Source organism: Miniopterus natalensis (assembly GCF_054644295.1).
Source record: "Miniopterus natalensis isolate mMinNat1 chromosome 1 unlocalized genomic scaffold, mMinNat1.hap1 SUPER_1_unloc_1, whole genome shotgun sequence".
NCBI lineage: Eukaryota > Metazoa > Chordata > Mammalia > Chiroptera > Miniopteridae > Miniopterus > Miniopterus natalensis.
This window is the reverse complement of record NW_028269905.1, coordinates 16098-42953: the sequence shown is the minus strand read 5'-3', so window position 1 is coordinate 42953 and position 26856 is coordinate 16098. Positions and strand designations below refer to the sequence as shown.

The window sequence follows — 26856 nt, the reverse complement described above, 5'->3', positions numbered from 1 at the left end:
AAGAAACCATGATTTGTACAGTTGATCCTGGAAATATATCGAGTTTGTATGATGCTGTCTTTTAAATGCCGTCTTTTAAAGGTTAATTCTTCAGCTGACAGTTATTCCAATTTTTATATAATATCGAAGACATTAAAGTTTTCCTCCCACGATTGCAAGTACTATGTTCGTTTTTGTTTAAGTACTAAAAAAAAAAAAAATATATATATATCCACCGGCTTGCTCCTTTCAGAATATATTGTTAGCCTGGATAAACATATATAGATTATAGCACTAATGAATAATAACACACACTTTAATTGTTTAGTGTTCACATAAAAGTAGCTTAGTACTATTTAAAAAGATAAAGTAAATCTATCACAAAGAATGTTTTACTGCTTCATTAGGTTAAGTAAATAATCCTAATGAATCTATTAAATAGCATACTTCATTCCCAAATCCTAGATAAATGAAAACTGCTATATACCATACATTATTGCTCAAACTAAGACTTTTTTCTTAGTGTGGGATATATGTGTCTAAAACCAAATGAAATTCCTAGCTCACACAGTGGGATGAATTTGATCAATATATTACCTTATCAGTGATGGTTGCTATGTATCTCATGCATTCAGAATCTGATGGAAACTGATTGACTTCTTTGACTAAGTAGCGCACCACCTTCACATGACCCTAAAAAATAGATATTAATGTCATATTTAAAACACACTCTAACAGAATTCAGTAAATCTACAGTCTTAAGTAAGGCTCCTTTGGCATTCGTGCTACAAAATAAAGACTTAATTGGGTCGAGGCTTTGGTTCTAATAAGTTAAATCTACATTGTTCATTCTCATCCTAATCCTCACAAATGTACAGAGTAACCTGACTTAAGATCTAAATCACTCTGAACAAAATAAAAAACCAAACCCAAAAATCAAGGGTTGGAAGAAATGATGCTATGTCTGCAAGAGGAAAAAACGCTCATCATCCCCTCCCCAGCTAATTCAATAGAAATGAACATCCTGTTCAATTCTAAGTGTTAAAGAGTAGAAATAAGAATTTTCTTTCAGATAAAAACTGAATGCACAGCACTGTACTAGGTAGTGTGAAAAAAAGAAAATACACTTTCCTAAAGCATAAGTGGTAATTATATTATTCACTACAACAAAGCTCAGGAAGAAACACTGAAAATCTTCAAGACCAGCATTCGAAGGCTTTCCACTTTCTCCAACCTACACTACTGCTCTCTGACGCAGCACCTGCAGGTTAGCCAGTCTGGATAAACCGCTGTTACATTTAGTATACTTCCTCCATTGCACCTATTTCCTTTCATCCGCGCCTTGGAAAACTACCCTTATCTTTCAATGAACAGCTTCAGTGCCATTTGCGTCATTCTTTCATATCCTGCTGACACTTCTGCAGTAATTACACTAATTACGGACAGCTCACAGTTACCTGACTTTGTCTGTGGATCTTCCTCCCTGATTAAACCACACATTAAAATAAAAAAAGTGTAGCTGCTATACTCTGTATAGTGTAATATCCCAACCATTATAGCTGCACATGGTAGATACTAAAAAAATAAATAATGGAATGAATACAAGAGTATAAAAGATAAGCATTGTTCTTAAGTAGCTAAGTCTATCTGGAAAGATAAATTATATGCATGTTAGACATTAGAGTAGTAAAAAGATATATATTTGTCAAACTGAATGGTGAAGGTATTAACAGACTGTAGAACTTCTACAAGTTTTATGGGATTAGATAACTCAATGTGAGCTCAAATATGATAGGAAGAGGTTTTGTAGAAGAGGAGATTTAAACTATATCCAAAGAATGAGCATATTTGGAAAAATCAGGAGGGGCATGGGCATTTCTGAGATGAGAACAAAGGTGATGTGAGAGACAGGGACAAAGAACAGACCAAGCAAGAAGACTCTCCACATTCGGGACTCATAATGGCAGATGAACTCTTAGAGCACTGGAGTGTGCTGGCTTTGAGTAACAAACTTAGAGTGTACTTCAGAGTATTACATAGGCTGGGAGACAGGAAAAGGTTCTTGAGACTGATACTAACATAGTGGAGTGGTTAGAAAGATCAACTTGATAATGATATGCTAGCCTGCTTGGAGAAGAGGCAGGTAGCTAGTGAGAAAGTATAAGTTTGACTGCTGAGGAAAAAGAAATAGAGCCTAGATAGTCTAGAATACCCAGAGAAAAGGTGGTATAAAGGGCTGAAGTCAAAGAGAATAAGAACAAAAATAAAGAGATGATTTCTTGCAATTCATATAGTAAAAGTTTTCAATACAAAATAATTTGGAATCTACAAGGGATTTTACCTACATGTCTCAGAAAGACAAAATTCAAAATTATAATCCCTGAAATATCCATCTCATTTTCCCAGTAACAACTGAAAGTGCACTGAAGAGATCAACCAAATCATTAAATTACTTATACACAGCTCTACACTATGCACTATAAAAAAAGTTTCTCTTGCTTTCACAAAATTTATTTCTATTTCTGAATTAGTACACTTGATTTTCAGAAGTTTAAATATTGGCAGCTGGGCTTTCATTTAATTCCTTTTTTCTTGGTAAAGTCAATGATAAAAATAAAATCAACTTAAGTTGAATTTTTATCTGTTGTACTAATACAAGAAAACATTCATAAACAAGTAATTAGTTACTCTTAGTTGAATTTACATTTTGTGAAATATTAAGATTGTAACTGGATTCTGAAACCACTACTTAGAACAACTTTTTAGAAGTGTAGCTTTTGCCCTGGCTGGTTTGGCTTAGTGGTTGGAGCATTGGCCCACAGACCAAAGGGTCATGGTTTCAATTCCCAATCAACGGCATGTGCCTGCGCTGCAGGTTTAATCCCTGGACCAGTTTGAGCTCATGGGGGAGGCCATCAGAGCGATTATTTGCTTATCATTTTACTGCTTTCATCACAAAACGAGAATCTGTGGTGATCAGTATGCAATGCACTTCCTAGCCTAACTGAAAAACATACGCATGAATGATAAAAGACTTCTACCTTTCTAAATGCTGCCATAAGAGGAGTTATCTTGCGGTTATCTGCTGCGTCCACATCGGCACCTGCTTGCACCAATAACTGAACCACATCCAGGTGTCCACCATTTGCTGCTAGCCACAATGGAGTGTTCCCCTTCTTGTTACGTACGTCAATGTGAGCTCCCCTGAGTGAATGACAGGTATCACTGTTTAAAATGAAATGGAGTAACACAGCTAACAATAAAAATTAACTATGAACTTGTGAGAATATTCTGTAAAGATAAAATCTGTTTAATATTCAAGGACTAAAATATATTTTTCTCTCAAAATATTACTACAAAGAATTTCTAGTTGTCGAATTAAAAAAATAATGGTATAGCAATAATTGGTTTTTATTTTAAAAATAATGACTTGGTATAATAATGAGTTTCAAATCCTGAGAAAATGAGATTTTATTTAAGTACATCCTGCTACTATCACAATTAATATACTAAATAAACAATATCCTAGAGATACAAATAGTATCATATGAGGCAACTGCATCTGTTTTAGATTATTTGTATTCATGTATTTGTATTTAGCTTCAGAATAACATGCAGGTTTAGAACTCAGTGGGCATCGTAACATATGGTGAATATACAGTTGAATAGTAGTTGTTAGTAGCTACTACTACAAGATACTACTGCTTAGGACAACATGCAAAGGTCTTTAAGAAATCCAATTAAGCAGGCAAGCATTTTGGAAAACTGGCAGTCAACTTCTGACTGACAGCAGACAATATCCTGGATCTTGCCTGATAACTTGAACAATTCCTTAACTGTCATTTAAAAGCCCAAGTTACTATAAAGAACAAGAAAATCAGCAATGAAGACTGAGATTATTGCTAGACTTTTAGGACTCTGCAAAACTCAAGCTGTGTGGGACATGTGAATGTGGATGAAAACAGCTGGATGTTCAGATAGCTTATTATAGTATTTTAAAAGTGCATACACACAAGAAAGGAAGAGATATATTTCTACATTGCACTGAAATAAATCAATGTACAAAGCTCTGGATGGGTGGTAAATAACAGAGGTACGTTTAAAGGATAAAACATGTAGTTTATAGAAGTATTCATATAGTACAGTTTGCCCAGAGAAAAGAGTAATCACTAGTAACACCATGGTCACAAATGTGAAGGGTATGGTAACATCATACCTGCCAATGAGAAGCTCACAGAATTTATAATGCCCTTTATCTGCTGCTATGGTTAAAGCTGTATCTCTCGAAGAGGGCACTGGAGGGGCATTAACATCAGCACCTTTATCCAAAAGAACTCGGCCCACCTCTGCATATCCACCAGAGGCGGCTTCCATTAGTGGTGTGAGTCCAGTCTAAGTTTAGTGAAAAATAAAAAACAACACATAAGAGAAAGGAAAGAGCTAAAATGTTAAAGAACAAAAATCTGGGGGAGCAACATAATATGGTTGTTATAAAGACTCACAACTAAATTTCCACACTAAAACTGCTAGCGTCTCTGAGTTACAACGTGATGTATTACAAGAAGATAATTCTACCTAATATCAATTTGGTGGGGGAAAAAAATCTGTAAGATGCAAGCATTTGGCATATTATAATTGGCACTCAATAAAATGTTCTCTCTCTTCTCTTTCATAATGGTACATATTTTTCAGCAATATAATTACCACCTATAAAATTTATTGAAGTATTTTCAAGAGTTAGTGCTTGAATGATTCATAGAGTGACGTTACTAGAAAATATAAATCTCAAATTTTTTCTTACCTTAGCTCTGTGTTCCACATTTGCTTTTCTATCAAGCAGAAGACTAACCACTTCAGTTCTTCCTTGGAAGCAGGCTAAGGTAAGGGCAGTGTTCCGATTGGTTTCTATTTGAGCATTTATGTCAGAGCCCATGTCTAACAGGAGTTTAACTGCAGCTGTGTGCCCATTCATAGCTGCTAACATCAGAGGAGAAATGCCCAATTTGCTACCAGTTCTGGGGGTGCAAGTATGAGGAGAACAAAAGGGAAAATACACATTTTAAATGTCCCAGGAAAATTGGATGACAATATAAAATTCTACTTCAGGATATATTTAAGATTCTTTATTTTGCAGGATTATTTAAAATAATCATTTATCTCAGCCCTACTCTAATAAGTCTTTGAGATAACACCAAGACTCCAATTAGAAATATTTTACCACCCAGAACTAGAATGTTTTCTGTATCTCATTCAACGTAATGACTTGGGCTAAAAAATAATAATTAAGCTATTAAGATGGACTATCCATTTTAAAGAACATACTTGCTTAATAAAAACATAAGAAAAATGTGTTTACTTTTAGTACCATAAGAAATAGAGTAATTCATAAGTTTTTCAAGTTCTATGTCAATAATTTTAAATATGCAAATAAAATTTATCTTAAAAATCTCTAATGATTTGGATTCTAAATTTGTAATAAAAGTATTTCCTAAATATGGTATTAAAAGGATAACTGTTCTACAAATACCATTTTAACATAACACTCTTCAGGGGCTTGTAGAGAGAGGAAAAAACTTGCCTAGAATTAATTTCGGCTCCTGCATTTAGTAATATTTTGATAATGTTCACATAGCCACCAGAAGCAGCCAGGCTTAGAGGTGTGTAATCAGAAACATTCCTGTGCTCTTTATTTGCCCCTCGAGCTAACAACAGCTCCACCACCTGGGGGGAAAAAAAGGAAAAAATATGTTTTCTTATAGTGAGACAATATTCAAGGTGTATATTTTAAATTTCTTGTTGTGGGGTCTATTGTATAACAAAAGAAGGGAAAGTCCTTCTTTCATCTTTTGCACAACATCCTCAGATGACAGAAGGCTTAGAAACCAACAAAGAAACAGCTTTTCAAGTAAAATCCACTTTGGAATCTGTTGAAATGGCAGTATGTTCATGAGAGATCTGGCTCTCATGTGTTGTCATACAATGCTATTATGGAAATAGTATTTCTGTGTTATTCCACTACATAGTGGTAAAATAGAATACAGTTTTTTCATTTAAACATGTAAATGTCTTTAAAATATTTTTAAAAAACTTACAATAAAGCTAACACTTTTTCCCCAACATTTTACTATGAAAAATTTTAAACATACAGAAAAGTTAAAAAAAAAAAAAAAATATATATATATATATATATACTCACCACCTAGAATCTATAATTAATATTCTACTATACTTACTTTTCTACATTTCTTCATCATTTTTTGATGCATTTCATCTCAAAGTAAATTGCAGACACCTGCAATTTTCCTTAAATACTTCAGCATATGTATCAATAACTAGACTATTATTTGTTTTGTTTTTTTAGGTGAAATTTTAGGTAAATTTTCATAAACATAATGTAATTTGAACTCGTTACTTACTCATGCCCCTTCCTACTCAACCCCACCCACAATTAGTTTCATCTATCTTAGATCTTCATATACATGAAATCACTGTGTTTCAGAGTCATTTGTGTGTGGAACAGCCAGATGAAGAGTTTGGAAAAGGTATTCTCAAGCTAACAATCAAAAGAAAAGGATATATTTCACATAGGGAACAGGTGACTGGCAAATAGAGACTCAAATACCTGAAGATATAAGACAGTATAAGCCTCTTTCTAATAGTTCAAGAATGGAGTTAGGAAGAGTGGGGCAACTTAGGGAAGGCATACTTTAGGCTTGTGATAAATCTAAATGTCAACTGATTGTTACCATAAAATCATGTAAGTTAAGGCATACATTTGCTAAATAGATGGAGGGAAAAAAATACACTGAAGAAAATGTTACCTCCTGTCTTCCCCCAGAACATGCCAAAGATAGTGGTGTGTCCTTAGTTCTTTCTGACTGGGCTTCAATGTCTGCACCATTGTCCAGCAATATTTCCACAACACCAACATGACCAGCTGTAGCAGCCAAGATGAGCGGAGTAAAACCTGGAGAATAATAATGATCTCACTACATGCTAAGCAAAGGAATAATACTATTTTCCATCAAAATAGGGCTAGAAGTAGTATTTCTTCAAGGAACACAAATAATCCAGAAAAGTTAACAAATGGAGGCCATACCTTTCTTGTCTCGGTGCTCAATACTAGCTCCTCTCTCTAGCAATGTTTGTACCAGTTCCTCATGACCACCAGCACAGGCAAGTGTTAGCGCTGTATCATGATTACTTTCAGTCTGTTAAAAAAATATATAATATGATTAGCTCATTATGTAATTAAAAATGTTAACATCAATTCCATAATAGGTACATGTACCGAATACATGCAAATAGATATGTACCACTCTACTGTAGCAAACAATTGGATAATAAGTTGTTTATCCATTAGGGATTAACCTGTGATTTTTTTAAAGGGTACAAATAATATTTGAAATCTATTGGCAATTCTTGAAGCAAACATGAAGTATGATTTTCAACCATACGCTGTTTTCAACTACATGATTAAAAGAAATGCTGTGGACTCCCTTCCAGCCATCAATGACAGTTACATGACAGTGATCCCTGAGGATAAAAATGATTTACTCAACCTACTGCCTAGAGAGTTTCTAGGCTGCCGTGAAGAAAGAGGGTACCGAACAGAGCCCAGCAGTCTCCCTGAGTTGAGAAGGCAGAGTTTATAGAGGGGTTCAGGTGGCTAAAATTCATGGGGCAGAGTACTGGAGAGGAAAGTGCTACAGAGAGCAAGTACTCCAGAGGGTTCTACAGAGGGTTCCCATGGAGTCTTCAACTGAGTTTTGATAAGCACATGCATGAGGGCAAGAAAGAGCACCAGAAGGGATCAGGCTGAACAATACCCACAGCTTACACAGGGCCAGGAATAGTTTGGTTCCCACCAGCCAGGGTAGAAAGACTTCAAAACACAAAGGATGTTAAGTAAAATCCTCAGTGGTGAGACCATATTAGCTGTTCTGGACCCAGTTTAAAAAGCTGAAAAATCAAAGCCTTGAACTGAAAAAATCGTTTCCACATAACTGCATTCAAGAACAAAACCCCAAATTCTTAAAGGAACAGAAAAACATATACATAATATACAGAGTATTTGGAAAGAAAGACTATAATAACTGAGACTCGACACTGTTTTATACACAATTTATTTCTGAGTTCTGTTAGTGACAGTAACCAATAATGGATTCACCAGTCACCATACTCTACCATAGTTTGATTGCTTATTTAGGGAACTATCAAAGTCCTCATACTTTTAGTACTCTAAACTTGTGTGATACAAAAAAGGTAACTACTGGCAACATGTGTAGTGTGACTGAGGAACTAAATTTTAAATATAAATTTTAAAACTGATACTTTACTTGCTTATTGGAAAGCTTATTTATTTATTTTTTCCATTGCTTTTCAGAGACAGTGGAAGGGAGGGAGAGAGGGAGAGAGAGAAACATCAATGTGAGAGAGAGAGACATCGATTGGTTGCCTCCCACACGAGCCCCAACTAGGGCCGAGGATTGAGCCTGCAACCGAGGTACATGCCATTGACCAAAATCAAACCCGAGACCCTTCAGTCTGAGGGCCAACGCTCTAACCACTGATCCAAACCGGCTAGGGCTGGAAAGCTTTTTAGTATGCCTAGAGCAATGTGAGTATATGAATCTACTTTTTCAATTTAATAAAAATCTACTTAATCAAACCTAAGCGCAAATCAAGTATTTCCAATGAAGTCCAAGTTGAGATATTTTCTAAACAGGGTGGTAAAACATCCTGATTTGCTCAGGACTGAGTTATTTGAACACTTTAAGCTGTAAGTGTAACGTACACACCAAACTTTTAAGACTTTAGTATGAAATAAAAAAGTAAAATAACTCAGCAATTTTTTTGCATTGATTACATATTTAAACAATATTATGGATATATTGAGTTAAGCAAAATACATTCTTAAAATTCATTCCACCTACTTCCTTTTCAAAATGTGGCTACCAGAAAAATTTAAATTACACGTGTCTTACATTATTTTCCTATTGCATAGTGCTGTTCTAAGCCATCTTACCTTATTTTTACAAATGCACCTCTAGTACAGTACCTAATACCAATCTTTCTTATGTTAATATTAGTTAATGTGTCTGTCACACTCAGAGGACTATAAATTCCTGGAAGGTAATAAACATGTCTTATTGATGTTTGTACTTTCCATCTATAACTGATGCTTTGTTAAAAAATAAACCAAACTCCATTACAAAAAAAAATGAACAAGAGACAAAACGCAAAATTAATAAAGATTCAAGAAATAAGAAAAGCCTACTAGTCAGTGATGAAGAGGGAGACCGCAAAGCTGCTCTGCAGAAGAGGCTGGCAGAGAGCAGAGCTACTGACTGCAGAGATCAGGGATGGCCACAAGGGAGAGATGCACCAACTACAACAATGGAGAAGGACATGAATACTTAAATGAGTGACAGCTCTGATTGTGTTAGTATTTGATCTTCATTTCAGGTTTATAAGGAAGAAATTATTATGTCTGATTTCAAAGAAAAGGAGACAAAGGCTCAGAGAAGCAACCTTCCAATGGTCACACAAAATTCTGCTTTTCCATTACATCACAGAGTAGCCCTAAGGCACAGCTAAGGTCAATGTAACATTAAGCCTACCTGTCTTATGTGCTCTCTCAGTTAGTGTATAGACAAATAATAGGAGTCAACTTTATGAAGTTTATGAGGTTTCTAAAAATCTTCTCGGGGTTAAAGAGTAACAGAAAAGTAATGCCAATCTTTAGAGAATAAAGAGAGAATATTTGAAAAAGACAAGAACGAAAAATTTCAGTGGATTAGTGAAATATTGTTTTTTAAAATCACATTATAAAACATTTCAACTGACATTAAGCACCTTTTATATCAAAGTACTTTGCTAAGTATTCTAGGGTTGACCCTGCTCACTAGGAACTTACCGATTACTGTACAGGGCAAACATAGGCTCAAACTATGAGAGAAATATAAACAAATGTATTATGAGAATTGAAGAAACAGTATATTTAAAACTGAGAAGGAAAGGGTGGTCAAATTCCTCGGGGAACTTAAGAGTGGGTAACTTCATTGTATTTCTGCATTAAGGAGAAATAGCAACTAACATTTTATGGCAATCCTTTAAAGATAAGAAAGAATTTTTTTTTTTTAGAATAGTTTAGAGAGGGGAAGGGGGAGAGAGAGAACGAGAGAGAGAGAAACACTGATGTGAGAGCGCAACATCCATAAGCTGCCTCCTGCATGCCTACTACCAGGAGTGAGTTTGCAACCCCAGCATGTGCCCTTGACCAGGAATCGAACAACCTCCTGGTGAATGGGAGGATGCCAACCAACTGAGCCAGCCAGGACAAGAATGAAAGAATTTTGAAATGAGGTTTTCACCCTCCCCACCCCAAATAGAGACCTACCCCATTCCAGAAAGATAAAGATTAGAACTATGCTGTCAAAAGTTATAGTAAAACCACCCAAAATAGAGACCTAACCCATCCCAGAATGATCAAGATTAGAGCTACGCTGTCAAGTTATAGTAAAACAGTCCCAAATAATTCCTTCAAACTATCGTTTATTAATGTATCCTAAAATAAATTTTAATTAATATGGTATTAATCTTAAGTTTTGAAAGTATTCAGGCCTGATTCAATAAAACCATTACATGAGAGGTGAAAAGCGTGTGGTAAACACTTCACACCGAAGGTGATTTCTAGTTATATAACCTAAGATTTGAGGAACCTTACAAAGAATGTAAACTCTTATCTAAAGCATTCTTCAGTGTCCAGAAATGAAACATGATTCCTGCTAATTCTTGTTAAAAATATTAGTTCTTGAGAATCATAATCAATTAAAGGAGTTTAGGGTGTGACCATTTTAAGAATCATTAGCATTTTAAAAAGGAGACTTATACTGAGGATTGAAAAAATTAACATTGCTTTTGTTCTTCCATAAATTAAGATTTGATGTAAATATGCGGTATGGCCAAGGGAACATCTAAAAAGATGCAAAGATGAAGGAAACATGATCTTTTGCCACCTAGGTGGTGGACTCATTTTCTATAATCTAATTTACCAGGTAAATGTACTTTGAAAATAATTCAAATTCAGTGTTTGCACCTAAAATAAAAATTGAAAAAACAGGTAGCAAAGACAGTAGTTAAAAGCATAGACTCTAGAGCTTGAGTGCTGGGGTTGTTTGAAATCTGGCTCTACCGTAAATTAGCTGTTGGGCAAGGTAGTTAATATCTTCTAAGTCTCACTTTTCTCACATGTAAAATATGAATAATAACAGTATCTACTTTATGGGATTGTTATAAAGATTAGATTAAAAATTATAAAGTGTTTAAAATGCACATGTCAGGGCTTATTAAATAAAGGATCCAATTATTATATTAAAGAATGTTTAATCTTTCAAAACAGGAAATAAGTCGGTATTGTTTTTATCATAACACTTGTCTATTATGGCACAGTACCTTCACACATAAGTCAAAATATCCAGTAAGTAAAATCTCGAGGAATTTTTATTTTAGGATTTAGAAAAAATTTCAGACAAATTGAGTACAAAAGAATATTTTTATCACAAGTACCTGCTTGATATCATAAAAACTAGTAAATTAAACACAAAAGTAACATTAAAAATTAAAGAAAAAACGGTGAACAATTATTTTTGAATATTTATTTTGTGTTATGTTTTCCAAAAAAGAAACTTTCTAATGTCTAAGTAAGCAATTATGGTATGTTCCATGAAAAGTAGTGTTAACTCATGTTACGCTAACCCAAAGGAAAAACCTCCATGTAGAGACGTAAAGAAGGACCAGATTTTTAAGGAACCATAGTCAAATCTTTTTACATAAGCATGTCTACTATTTAAAATGTAAGTAACTTTTTTAAATTAAAAAAGCCATTTTAAAAGTATTTTTGTGTAACTTCTCAGAGATTAATTTATAATACAGTGGTGATTGGTTGAGTGGTATAGTCAGGTAAAATTTCACTAACACTACAATAATTTCAGATTCAATAAAATGATCATCCATGGAGGAACTTTTGTTGTGGCTGTTTTACTGAAAAGCATTTTTAAAAAGAAATCCTTTTACATTTTAGTTAAGTTTTTACTTTTGATTATATATTAATTCTTGATCCCACAAAAACTAGAAAATATACTTCTGGTTAAAAACAGCCTCAAGAGCAAAAAAGATTGAAGGAAAATAATACAAATTCAATATCAAGTTCCATCCAATTCTATAACGCTATCAATATTAAAAGTAAGTCATCATAGTTATCAAGTAAATGCCTCATATTTTTATATTTACTTAATTAAAAAAAAAAAAAAAAAAAAAGCAAGCAAGAATGTATTGACCGCAGCAAAAATATACTTAGGGCAGTGAAACAAGGAAGGGCATAGAAGCAGCAACAGGACAGCCTAGGCTGGGCTGCTTTGGCTCACTGGAAAGTCAGAGAGAGGGAAGGGGGCCTTGGAGACAGGTTCAGGGGGTTAGCCCTGGAAAAGAGCTGCCACTGACCATTGCTCCCCTGGTTCCAAGTCTCATGGGGTCCCTTAGAGGTTAGGGGATTGTACCTCTGGGTGAAGGAGAGGGGGGAGGAAATGGAAGGGGTGTGTTCCCTGGAGGGAGAGCTCTAGTGCCTCATATTTTTAAAGAAGTCTGTACAGTGTTTTTTAAGAGGTTGACTTTGAAGTCAAACCGACCTAAGTTTGAACCCCAGCCCCACCACTTTTTAGCTAAGTAAAGTGATTATAAGCAAAATGGATAATCTCTTAGTTGAGGTTTCTTCACCAGAGCAATGGGTATTTAAGAGTAGCTACCTCATATATGTGGTCTGAAGATTAGGTAACTCCTTAAAAACAGTCCCTGACAATTTAAAGTGTTAATAAATTTTAAAAAATTAGAACATATAAAATAAACAATATTTGGGAAGCAAGGAAGAACAGAAATGAAATTCCTTTTTCACAGTATTACCAAGAAACATTTTAATGACAGGCTATTATTTTAAATAGGTTAAGAAGAGTACATGTTCTTAATGGTCCAATAACACACACTCTTCCTGAAATTCAAGTTTATAAAGAAGTGATCATTTAAGGTTTTATAATGCACAACCCCCCCACACACACTGTCAAAATACAAAATTAAATACACTATAAATTTCTCAGTCCTAAAGAAGGCCATATATCCTTACCTTGTCCAACTGTCTTCTAAGCCAGGTCTTGGCATTTCATTAGGAAAAACACAATCTATCCTCTCCTCTCTAATCTCACTTTGCCCTGAGATTTCATAGTAAACTATCTTTTTTAAGAACTGGGTTTTTCGTTACTTTTTTTACTTAACAGTGTTTAACAGACAAACACACAGACTCACTACATGTCAGTCAGCAAGATCACAATTTTCAAAGATGACATAAATGCTATTGAGTATATATGACATATAAATGAAACAGTCTTTTTTTTAAACTATTTTTTATTTCTCCCCCAACACCATTTATCCTCTCAGTATCCTCCTCCACTTCTGCCCACCCCCCTCTGTACCCACCATCATCACACTCAATCTTTTCTTTAAATCCATTAGGAATTTTAAAGCATATCTTTTAAGAGTGGAAGAAAATACACGCAAATCTTAAATAAGTTATTTTTTCTATATCCTCTTCTAAACTACATTAAAAAAAAAAGATTATTTGATGACCTTAGAAATTAGACCATCACACAATTATTAGCAATAATTAATATTTGGTATTTTATTTTTTTAAATGTAGATTCTAATATATTTTTAATTGTGGCTCAAGCCTCTGCCCAGAGACAAAGCAGTCTAGGATGATTTAAATCCATGACTGTTTTGATGGTGATGTAATTCTACCATCTGAAGCTTACCTGTGCATCAATATCAATGGCAGGGTAGATAGGAAGCATGCCTGAAGGAGAGACGATGGGACTTGGAGTTGGAGTCTGAGGTTGGGAAATGGAAGCAGCGATACTGTGGGTAGGAGTGTTTGACATTGCAGATGCTCTTCCACTGACTGCTGTTGGACAAAATAACTGCACTTAATAAGGATAAAACATTGTTAGGTAACAGTAAGAAATAATTATTAGGAAATATTTAAAAACTTCTTAAATTACAAAACGTCTACAGGTAGACTGCCATAGCACTAGTAATTCATCCTGGTTATTTCTGACTTTGGACAACAGTACAAAATTATAATGTATACTGAGAGTAACCCATTTTCTAATTAACAATTCATCTGAAAAACAAATTCCCCTCTTATGGTACATAATCATAAAACCTTAATTCAAAATAACCCTGAAAACAAAAATATTTTTACGAATTGAAATTAAATATAAAGGCAAATGAGTAAGTTGTCCACTCTATCTTCTTAATCAGAAAAGGAATAAAAGGTAAAACAGTCATGTTCAGGAGGAGAAAAATATGATCTTTACCTGCCAATTCCACACCTTATATTCTAATAACTAATATTACTGTTGGGGAGAACCTTGCTATCCAATCATTGAAAAATATCTCTCACTATTTAACTGCAGACAGGGGGATAATTATATTCTGAATTACAGTCCTCAGTATGACAGCACAGTCAAATATAAAAATTTGATCCTCACGAAGAACTACAGTTTCTTATATGCAGAAGCATTCTGAGGAGGGTAAAATGTCCACCAGTCAATCCAGCAATCACACTGATACATGAGGACAAAGTTAAAAGACTAGGGAAGAAGTAAATATATGCACACAAACATCCTTCAAATACAGATTATGGTTAGTTCTTCTAAGTATAATTTTACCATGATATTTTCACCAAAATATGCAAATTGAGAAGGAGCTAATTTAATTAGGTCAGTACTCGATGTGGGAGAACTCCAAAGGTGATGGCAGTTGAGGGTTCTTTATTCCTGCATCGACTCACTTCTGGAGTCTATGTGAACACCAATCCTTTTTTCCCCTATTAAAAATGCTATAGCACTAAAGTCTGGGCATTAATCTTTGAATGGTCAATAGCAGTGTAGATGTATGTTACCAACGTAGTTATCAACTACATCAGACAAAAAACAACCATGATTCACAACTGGATCTGAAACCAGGCAAAAGTGGTTATAATCCTGCCAAGAACAAAACTAAATTTGATCTTATTATAACAATTATATAAACATGATTGTCAACTGAGAAATCTATTTTACATAAAATCCTTAGTTCAGGCACAAACATACACTATACATTATAGCAACACATATTCTATGATTACACATTTTTTTTAAGTCCACTTAAAAGCCAAAGGAAAAACAAAGAAGGGAACAAAACAAAACAAAACAAATCAAAACACAAAACACTGTTTGAAGCCTTATGGAATCAGATCAATAGAAACGGGCTTATTATACTAGTATATCTAATTGATCATCTAATGACCTTTATTTTTACTCCATACTGATAGGTTGTATGTTACTTTAAAAAAACTCATAATTTAAATGTACATATTCTCTCTATGTATTGCAAAAATGCAAAATTTATGACTTTTAATATAGATGCCAGAGTCTGCTTTAATTGGACTGACTTTCCCAAATGAAAATGCTAAATACAAAAATGAGCTTAAACAAAATGACCACCAATCTGTCCAAAGAACTGATTTTTATTTCACGACACTAAAGAAAAAAATTTAAGCTTTACTGTTAAATGACTAAAATACAATTTACATTTCAACTGGAATAAGTTCTTTTAAAGAACATAATAAAATTAGCTTTCTTATTTTTGGTGAAATTAGTTATTCTTATCACTTCATCTAAAAGGAAACAGGAAAAATCAATTCCCTCATTTCCTTTCCTTTCCTTATTTAATGGATGCCTGTCACTCATCCATTCTCTATAGTTAAAAGTAATAATTATAAATATGTAGGTATGTGAAGAAACTGGTACAGGTCTTTACATGTGGGACTTCATTTGGGTTAGATTTTGAGAGGGAGAACCAGATGCTCAGAAAAGTTTTAATATCAGGTAAGAAAAGAGGCTGGAACCTGATGAGAGTACGGCAAAGGCAAGGTACTAAGACGGGTTAAACAGAGAACTGGTTTTGTTTTGGGAAGTGCATAGAACAGGGAATACAGATTTTGGCCAGCCAAGTCCTAGAGAAAATGATACTGAACCTTGTAAGAGCAGTCTAATGAGTGGGAAATAAGAGAAAAAACAGTGTTTTATGCTGAAGGAGGGAAGGACTACTGAGTCTAATGAGGTTGTAAAATATTAAGAAACCCAAAGAAACAAACTGGTCATTAGTCAACTCAAAGAACAAGTATTACCACAGAACTTTAAAGAAAGGTTGCAGAAGTCAGTGCATGAGTATATATGCATGTGCACAGGGATAGGTTTCATGTAGGTAGCTGGATTTTTAAAATCCTGTTCTTCCTTCTGGCCATCTTTCCTATCCCTATGTTAATGAACATTAAATAAAGAGGTAAAGTATTTTCAAAATATGACAAATATTTGTCATATATCCTGAAAAGTTATGTGTTCTAAAAAAATTTTTTTATATTAAAACACCTGGAATACATGGCAGAATTTACTGGTTTTGCTTGGTAAATGAATCAACAGAAAAACAAACCTCTGATAATTCTGATTAGCACAAACACTGTACAACTAACTGACAAATCACTGTTGATAACTATGCCCAAGAACATCAGGTAAATTCTGATAGCATATCAAAAAAATATTAAATATTCATTAGCATGGAATGTCCATTCTTCATTTAATTGGATAACACTTTATACATATGTTGGTAGATCAAATGACATAATAGAACACCATTATGATCTAGATTAATGGTCATTACCAAATTTGGAATTTTGGGCTACTGTGCTCCAATTTTCATAAGATATCTAATTCTTTTAAATTGCATTCCCAATTATTACAACCAGCTAATGGTGATTAGTAGTAATTTTCAAATCTATAGAAAAATTTTATGCTTATCAATGAGAATCTTTATAGTTCTTATTAATAATTAACAGCATCCCCCCCAAGGTAGTTATTGTTCCCTGTAAGATTAGCAGAGACTTTCATTCCATGTATAACTATTAAGGTGAATTAAAAGAGGACTGGGAAACTTTAGAGCAATTTGTAAGTATAGAAAATCTGTCTCATTAGCTGGTTTCGTAGTTTCTGAATGTTAGCTAAATATGTCAACACTATACAATTTAGTTTATTCTTTTAAAAGGTGAACATTAAATTACATAAAATCTCATAATATGTAATGTTACTGAAGATAATTTCAAAATTAGAAAAATTCAATTGTCTTTTAAAGTACAGATCAAAGAGTGAAAAGGGGGGAGAAAACTAACTCTTTGTTTTTTTCCCTTTCTTTCTTCAAATTTTCTTTTTCATTAGCTTTTTTTAATGAAGAAAATGATCCTTTTCAGTATAGCATTCTCATTGCTTATAATACTGTAAAATGTCACTGCACTACTACTTTGTTACAGAATTTATGGAAAAATAAGTACCAAGAAGTAAAACCATTAAAATCACCTTCTAAATATTTCTTCTTACCAATGAAACTAGTTATAATGAAATAAAACTTCTCTGACTACACATTTAAAAAGATACTTATGATACTGTGAGGGGACCATACCTTCCCATAATACAATTAGAAAGAGACTACACATTAACATTCACAGGGGATAAAATCACTGACATACAGTATAAGCAAAGCCTATTTGGTTTGGTACTTTATTATTGTTGTAAAGGTGTTTAAAAATTTTTTTAAAAATATCCATCAGGTTTGAAGTCTGATCCATTAGGATATAAAGTATTTCTGTTTACAAATAAGCTTCCTGATGTCCTACTAAGTTTTGCACTTCAACTTCTACCAATTTCCCATTTATTGGTGTGAATACAGAAGCAAAAAAGACAAAATTCAATCTTAGTATCCTGAACTTAAAGGGAAAAACAAAAGCCAAAACCAAAAATCAAACATTAACCCCACTACTGAAAAACCTAGATTCCCAGCCTACTTAGCTAAGCCAGAAAGTTTCAGTCACTTGTTTTGAACGAGCTAATCTTTAATTTGACCTGAATCCATCTGAGAACTTCTGAGATTGAACTAATATTTCTAAAGATATACATGGGTCAAGAGTCCAAAAATAGTTCTCAAGTTGGGCAATGGCAAAAAATTGTGGCACACTATTACTAGCCTTAAGCAAATCATATTTTGATACCTGCTCATAACAATATAAACCCACCTGCCATGATGTCATCCAGCGTGTCATTGAGGGTCTGAGCAGGGCTGGCTACCATTAACCCTTGTTGTGTTTCTGTCAGAATTCCTTGCCCCAGCCCTGCCAACTGTGCTTGGCCCAGTACTGGCTGTCCAACTATCACTCCTTGCAGTTCTGTAAGATTTGCGATGGACCCTGGAGGCAAGGGACCTGCCGCCAGAGGCAAAGCTTGAGGCATGGCCAGAGGCTGGATTGGTGCAAAACCCATCTGAGCAGCAGTCTGCTGGGGTTCATCTTTAAGCAAAACAGGATCCACCTGCTGTAATCGTGCATAGTCTCCTTCAGAAAGCTGTTCTCCAACCCCATGAGGAGTTAGTAGTCCCAGATGTTGGCAAGATTGTTGCTGCTGCTGCTGCAGTTGAATTCTTTGAGCTTTAACCTCTAGATACTGCTTTTTTAGCTGCTGTTGAGTTTTCAGTTGTAACTCTCGTTCTACTTTCTGTAGTTCCTCCAAAATCTTTTGTTTCTTCTGAATTTGTTCCTCCCTTGTTTTGTTCAGCTCCTCGATCTTCTCCTTAGTAAGTTGATCAGCATGAGCCAGTTCCAAGGACTGCAGCTGTGCATTCTTTTCTATGGCTTCTTTTATCCTCTGTTCCAGTTCTGTTAACTTTCCCTGAGCCTCTTCTACAATGCTCTCTGGAGACTGATTGGTGATGTAACCCTGTACATCCTGGCTGTTTGCTGGCAAATGGCTGCTGGACTTTTGTTTAGAAGCAGCTGTGTGAAAAAGAAACCCCCTCAGAAGTGCACATGAATGGCATCCTCATTACAGAGTTACTGTTGGGAGGTTTAGTGCCAACAGTTATGCACCAAGTTATCATAGGAATAGAAGATGAAAATGCACTATTAAGGAGTTAAAGCAAATTCACCTTCTTTATCATAAACATAAAATGTATGTATTTTATGTGCATAGAGTCATCTTTGGGAAACTAATTTCAGAATTTTAAAAATATCACATGGCTAAAATTAGACAATAGAGGAATGCAGGTTTGTGATATCTAAGAGGTGCAATTAAAGTAAAATCTAAGGCTATGTGTAATCTGGTCTTGATGTAAAAATTTATCAAAAGAATAAAAAAGTGCTAAACTATTAAGATGTAGGGAAAACTTAGACCTCTAAGTCAAGGTTTTTCCACATTTAATAGTCTGCCTTTTAAACACACACACACACAAAGAGTACCCAAACCACTGAGAAGTGCCAAGAAATTAAAATCCATCTAAAATATGTCTTTGTTGGGGCCTACCATCTTCAAGACTGATAAAGGCAAGATATAAATTCACATATTCACACAGCTACCTGGCCAGCAGAGAACTGGGATTCAGTTTCCCTGGAAGAAAAGATGTTGGACTACACCATCCACTGTATCTTCCGATAGCCAGGTGAAAAAACAGGTCTGGCTACAGGTACAGCAATCAGTTGTTTGCTATACCAACTGAAAAAGGTGCCAACGCTCTGGAGTGGTAGTAGTGATTGGAAAGAACTGGTGAAAATACTTAATATTCTTGTTGGTAAAATAATATAGGTAGCCAAAAACCAAAAAAATTAAAACCACACTGGTTCTTCAGGTAAAAGTTTCAAAAAGAAAAACTGATTAAAACTGGTAGCTGTAATGTTTTGGGACATAACGTATGAACATGCATGGTGTAACATCCACAAGTCAAATATGGACCTCCAGAATTCTAGAGAAACAAGCATATCTGAAATAACTTTGAATTAGTGGTTAAGATATCCCAGATATAAAATATATATTACACGTTACTATAAAATAAATTTTAATCTAATTTGTAAATTTTATGTTTCATATCACTACAGAAATTTAATTTACAAAAAAATATTATCCAACTATACCCAGACTAACATTTTAACATGAATAGAAATGACCAGTTAGAGGAAATCATGGATAATCAGAATTGCATCAAAGATGAACATCTGAATTTTTCTTGCTAATACTTCTAATTCTAGCACAAATGAGTGCTATTAACTATTTTCTCTCTCAATAACATGTTTTTTTCATTGGTAAAAATTTTTTTAACTATGCCAATAAAATTTAATTTTTGTGGAAAAATTTGAAATGGCTAGGTTTTTGTAATATCATTTTTACCTGGACAGCATGTTAGAAACAGTCCTTAGAAGTATAACTAACCTTTATTCCTGATGGGAAGTGTAGTAGCAACATTGGCAGGTGGCTTATCAGGCTCCTGAGGTGGGACAACCATGGGCAGTGCTTGAACTGGTACACGAGGAGCCTAAGATGAAGGAAAGAAATTGTATTTCTGCTTCTCTTATATAATCCATTACACTACATAATATGCTTTAAATGAACAATAAGTTACAAAGACTCAATATTTTTAATATGGCATTACCTTCAGATAGTAACATATTTACTTAAAATATGCTAGTACCCAATTATTTCCCATGATATTTTTTTATGAACTTTGAATTCAAATGGTTATTCTGGGCACATGAGAGCAAATTCCTATCAATCTAGAATCTGAATATTATACCAGATATTCAGTAACCACGTCAAGTACATCTACAAAGAAAACTACTTATTACAACAAAAAATAATCTATTATAAACTGAAACACTGAGCAAAAGGCGAATAAAGAAGATATAATATAAAATGCTTTCAGTTTCAATCTTACCCTATTTAAATCGTGGGATGGGGGAGTTAACTGAGTGACATCTGGTGGAGGGGCTGAAAGCAAGTTATTAGGATAGTCCAAAAGATAGCAAACAACACTTGTATGGCCACCTTTTGCTGCTTCTATCAACATAGTCGAGCCATCCTAGAAGAGTGGATATGGAAGAGAAAAACACATTTTTAACAATTTAATTTACAGAACCACTTAAGGAAGATAAAGCCGACAGGCCCAGACATATTAAAATCATAGGTTTAGTAAAGAGCACCTACCTCTAATAAAAGAGAAAATGTACACAGTTAGAATGCCATTATAAATGGAACTTTTAGATATTTTCTAGTATTCAAGAATAAGGAATTCACAGTGCTACCCGAAACATGAGTTACATACTTTTAAACGATGAGTAGGATCTGCCCCATGAGCCAAAAGTAGTTCCACTACGGCCAGATGACCCCCTGCACAAGCCAGGGATAATACAGTATGGTCATTATTAGCTGTAGTTCTATTCACATTCGCTCCTGAAACAGACAAGGCACAGAAAATCACATTACTAGAGTGTAATTTCTTAAATTATGGTAAATTTCAAAATCATAAAGTAGAGAGAACAGTATAACAAAGCCCCACATAGCCATTACCCAGCTTCAATGATTATAAACAAGCAGCCAATCCCATTTCACATATACCCACATAAATTCACTTCTGCCATTCTGAATTATTCTAAAACAAATCCCAAACATGATATAGTTTCATCTATAAATACTTCAGTATGTGACAGTAAAAGGTTATAAAAGAACATACCATTAACATAATCACTGTTTTAACAAAGTACTTTATGAAATTTTATTTACATTTTAAGTTATTCAAGTAGAAAAGTGGACTAAAAACCAAGGAATATAAACCACACTGCCCTCCAAGGGCTAAATATGTAGCAAACGAACATGGAATAGAAAGTAATAGTATCATCTTTTTTAATGGGAATATCTGAGAATGAAAACAGGTATTCATCTCAGATTTGGAGCACTGTGCTAAGCAATGTGGAAAATGAAAATAAAATAGCAGGAAGAAACTGAAATCAGATCCATTAAAATTAACTAAAGAACAGACGGTATGGTGTGTATGTAAATAATTCCATTCTTGAAAATACTACGGTATAAACAAACATCACAAGTGTTCAAATAATTTAATTGTAAGATATTTCTGATTTATTGTCTTTATGTATAAACAATTACAAACTGTACATTTCTTGAGTATTTTTGGTAAGAAGGAAAAGGCATAAATTGCCTTTTAAATTATATTTGTCTTTCTATATAGAGTCTTTCTCTTTATCCAAGTTAATCAGTGGCATAAACATAAAAATCCAGGTTTCAAGATCTATTATTATGTGAACAGAACAAACTTTAAGTTATCTAAACCTTCAAAGTTTTATATAGAGTTTTTCTTTATAAAAGTGTTTCTTGACAAAGGTGGTACTCAGTATGACAATTCTTCATAGTTTGGAACTATTCTATGTATTGCAGGATGTTTATCAAATACCCACTCACAAAATCTCAGCACTCAATACCGAACAAATGTCCTTTATCCCTCAATCTTTAAATACCTGAGTGCTGGGGATAGACACATTTGAATAAAAAACAAAACAAAACAAAAAACCCAACTATTTTAAACAAACCTACCTTTACTAATTAAGAACTGAACAGTACAAACATGACCAGCTCTTGCAGCTTTCATTAAAGGAGTTCTTCCACCTTCAGATTCATGCTCCTGTTTAAAAAACACAGACTTAATTGATATTTAATTGCTAGTGAACAATTATTCTTTCTGGTGAAAATCAAAAGGAAAACAATTGGACTAATTTCTGAATCTAAATGTATTAAACATCACTTTGAAGGAAATTAAGGAATACATCTTTCAATTTAAGAAATCTAAATTCAGAAACATGAACTATGGAAATAATTTAAGAACTGAAGATATATTCAAGTGATTGTGATGCCCTCATTTAAATCCATCTGGGTAATTTTTCCTTCTCTTTCAGGATTGTGAAACCTGAACAGTGAATGGCACCCTAACATAGCCCTCTGGAAATGATCAACATTATTAGCAATAATCTCATCTACTCCAACTGACTTTTGTTTCGTAAGTTTGTATACTATCTGTATGAATTTCTGTAAGCCCATCTCTCTCTCTATGACCTCCCATTATCTATATTTTACCTTATGTAAAAACAAAAAGGCTAGTGATAACAGAACTCTAAAGCCATTGATTACAAGATAGTACTAGAGATTTCTAATCTCAAAAGGATGGAGAATCTACTGCATTCTTGTGATTGCTGGGTAACTGAGAACACTACTGAAAAAGCTTTCAGATCTTAGAATATACAGGTTTGAGAAAAAATACCTTTTACAAAGTATTGTATGTATGTATTTTTAACACTCACAATTGATGAACACTTTTGATTTTTCACTTACGCCATATATTAGGTGATTCGAAATACCAATTAACGAACCAATATTACACTGAGGCATGTTTCATAGCCACTGATGTAAACACTGAAAATATAGTTCTTAAACTGAGGAAGCTCAAATTCTAATAAGAAAATAACACACACACAACTAATTAGAATATAATGTGTTGTAACTGTTTCAAGTGTTGTACCAACACATGCAGAGCTGAAAGAGATCACAGTAATAGTCTAAAACAACCCTATCCTTTCATAAATGAGGAAAGAGAAGTTAAATCAAGTTTACAAAACCAATTTATAGAGGAGCCTGTTTCTGTCTATTTGTGAATTTCTGTCACAAACTATGAACTTTAGGAAAACTCACTTATTTGTTAATCTCAGTCCCAAGAACATGAGTGCTTATATTTTAACTAAAATTAAAACCATCCTGTCACGTCTCACTCCTTCCCTCTCACAGGCTAAACTGGAAGACTAGTTATTTTCCTCACGCACATCTGCTTCATGCTTCCCTATTCCTCAAGCTATACCCATCCTATACTACTTCCAATTAGAGTTTCTTTTTCACAGCATTGCCATATCTACCTTTCTAAATTTTACCCAGCCCAAAATATAATCTCAGATGACATCTTTACCTCTTCTGACTTTGTTTATTCTGTAATATCCTATGATCCTCTTTATAGTCTTCCTTATAATGACCTTAGTATTTCATCCTTCTTACTAAATTAAAAGTTATTTAAGTGAATACCCTAAGAATCCAGAAACACTAATCAGAAAGAATATATGCACCCCTATGTTCACAGCAGCGCAGTTTACAATAGCTAAGATCTGGAAACAGCCCAAGTGCCCATCAGTAGATGAGTGGATAAAAAAGCTGTGGGACATTCACACCATGGAATACTACGCAGCTGTAAAGAAGAGGGATCTTGTACCCTCTGGGACAGTATGGATGGATCTGGAGAGCATTATGCTAAGTGAAATAAGCCAGGGAAAGACAAATATCACATGATCTCATTTATCTGTGGAATCTAAAGAACATAACAAACTGATGAACAGAATAGATTCAGTGACATAGAAGCATGGATCAGACGGACAAATCTCAGAGGGAAGGCGGGGAGAGATTAACCAAAGAATTTATATGCATATATGCATAACCCATGGACACAGATAGTAGTGTGAAGGCCGGGGGAAGGAGGATGCATAAGATAGAAGGGGTCAAGGGGGAAAAAAGGGGACATCTGTAATACTTTCAACAATAAAAACTTTTTTTTTAAAGTTATTTAAGGGAAAATATTATTTATTAAATACTCACCTTTTAAATTTCTTTTATTTAATAGTGCTTTGAACAGTGTAAGAACAATTTGTTTCCTAAGTTCAGTGAAATACCTCTAAGCCATATTTGCTTTGATATACCAAATCAGAAAAGCTTCTAAAACTAGCTAAGTGTCTGAGGGAAAATAATTTTGTATTAACATATCTAACAAAAAGTCTCTCCCCCCTTTTTTCTGTGGGGAACGAGGAGTAGTACATTCAATAGTCCTGCTAACAAGGAAAATACTAAGGGATACAAAACAGTGTAGAAAAGAAAAATGTGACTAAATGAGATAATAACGGTAAAAAGGCTAACATAAAATTAGAAATGAAGAAATATCTTTCGTCTATATTTACCATAGTTTTAAATTAATTTATTGTATTAGTTTTATTGACTTTTTAAAATATATCTTTATTGATTTCAGAGAAAGGAAAGGAGAGGGAGAGAGAGAGATAGAAACATCAATGATAAGAGAGTAATTGATCGGCTGCCTAGCTCCGCAACCCGGGCATGTGCCCTGACCGGGAATCGAACACTGATTGCCTGGATCCTAGGTCGAAGCTCAATCACTGAGCCACGCCCAGCCAAGCTATTGGATTAGTTTTAAATATTTGGATTTCAAAAGTGACATAGCTTACCAGATCTGCTCCTGCCTGAAGTAATACATCTGCTACATCAGTATGACCATTTTCACAGGCATATGTTAGTGCTGTATCCCCTGTTGCTGTTGTTGCATGCACATTAGCTCCTGTAACAGTATTAAACAATACACAGACTTGATAAAACAGTCGTAAGACAGAAATGATGGACACAGAAATTTTTTCCAGATAAGCCATATCTCCTCAAATTAGACAAAATATCCTTATCCATTTCTAGAAATAGAGAATATTGTCAGCATCTTTAAAAGCAAAAAAAGAAGGAAAAAAGAAATAGATCACTGCTTGAAATTTAAGCTGCAAATACCTCAAACAGCAATAAGGTTAGAATACGCACAAATCTTATCACATCACCTTTTCACATTCAGTATGACATAACATCAGAAAAATTATTTGCATTACATTTTTACTTAAATAATGTAAAAAAACTCCCAAATACAAAAATGCCTACCTGCTGCTAATAAGTATTTAACTAACTCCAAATGACCCTCTTGAGCAGCTTCCATTAAAGGCGTAGAACACCCAAGTTCTATATCAGCTCCTGCCTTAATCAGAAAGTCTGCCACTTCCAGAAAGCCTCCACAGCAAGCCAGAGTCAAGGCAGTTTCTTGAGTTTCTTCTGTCTGTGCATTGATATTTGCTCCTAAATTAATTAATTAAAGAAAGTCATTAACTTATTCCAGAGATAAGCAAAACATGATTATTTCCTAATGTACTATACTTCAAAAATGAACATTTACATTATTTTACTAAATAATAAAGTGCTTCTCTCCTACTCTGAGCAGTTAAAAATAAACTCAAAACCATATCTACTAGTCCATATTTGATGTACATAGCTAAAGCACTAAGATTTATTCAGCCGGAAGGTACAAATCAGGTGATAAAAGAGCTTAGAAAAATAAACTACATTCCCTCCTTATATGATTCAAAAATAATGTGATAAAGAATGATGATGGTAACAATAGCTAATGTTTAATATGCTAGTACTATTTCCCAGGCAATACTGAAAGCATTCTACATATTAGTAGCTCCATTTTACACCTAAGAAAATTGAGATTAATTAACTTGCCCAAGGTCACAACATTATCATCATCACTATTACCACCATTACCATAGCTAACACTTAACAGGTACTGTACGATAAACAGTATTCTAAAACCATATATACACACATACGTGTGTGTATGTATATATATTCTCACAAAAACCCTAAAGATGACAAAATTAAGGCACAGAAGGTTAGAAACTTGCCTTAAGCTAACAAAACTGATAAGCAGTGGAGTTGTGATTCAAACCTAAGAAGTCTGCTCAAACTGTGCTTTTAAAATTCTAGTCAATATTACCTCTCAATAAAAAGGTTTTAATAAAATGTGCCATTCAATTTGTCCAAACAAAAACTTTATTATTAAAACGGATATAAAAATTAAACTACAAATAGGGATAGAGATGGGAGAGTACTTCTAAACTTAAGGTATCTTAATACAGTAAAGTAACTCTTTCATTTTTCCCAAAAGAGAAGTCCATGTGTACTGGGCTCTTTGACAGCTTCTTATATGTGCATT

General features: G+C 34.1%; 1 protein-coding gene across 3 annotated transcripts in view; it reads right to left on the bottom strand.

Moving 5' to 3' along the window:
- LOC107534498 (ankyrin repeat domain-containing protein 17) overlaps window positions 1-26856 on the bottom strand; it is an 81799-nt gene that overhangs the window by 43024 nt on the left and 11919 nt on the right. Inside the window, exons 7-21 of one of the 3 annotated variants that reach the window (XM_087813691.1) lie at window positions 25746-25937; window positions 25277-25386; window positions 22545-22632; window positions 21262-21389; window positions 20875-21018; window positions 20373-20475; window positions 18194-18946; window positions 13842-13990; window positions 7079-7190; window positions 6801-6946; window positions 5558-5700; window positions 4781-4994; window positions 4196-4371; window positions 3021-3183; window positions 577-672 (exon numbers count right to left, since the gene is read on the bottom strand). In XM_087813691.1, the coding sequence (XP_087669817.1) occupies window positions 577-672; window positions 3021-3183; window positions 4196-4371; window positions 4781-4994; window positions 5558-5700; window positions 6801-6946; window positions 7079-7190; window positions 13842-13990; window positions 18194-18946; window positions 20373-20475; window positions 20875-21018; window positions 21262-21389; window positions 22545-22632; window positions 25277-25386; window positions 25746-25937 (2717 nt within the window). The remainder of the gene's footprint in view (window positions 1-576; window positions 673-3020; window positions 3184-4195; window positions 4372-4780; window positions 4995-5557; window positions 5701-6800; window positions 6947-7078; window positions 7191-13841; window positions 13991-18193; window positions 18947-20372; window positions 20476-20874; window positions 21019-21261; window positions 21390-22544; window positions 22633-25276; window positions 25387-25745; window positions 25938-26856) is intronic. The other 2 variants (XM_087813692.1, XM_087813693.1) reach the window with 2 other exon arrangements.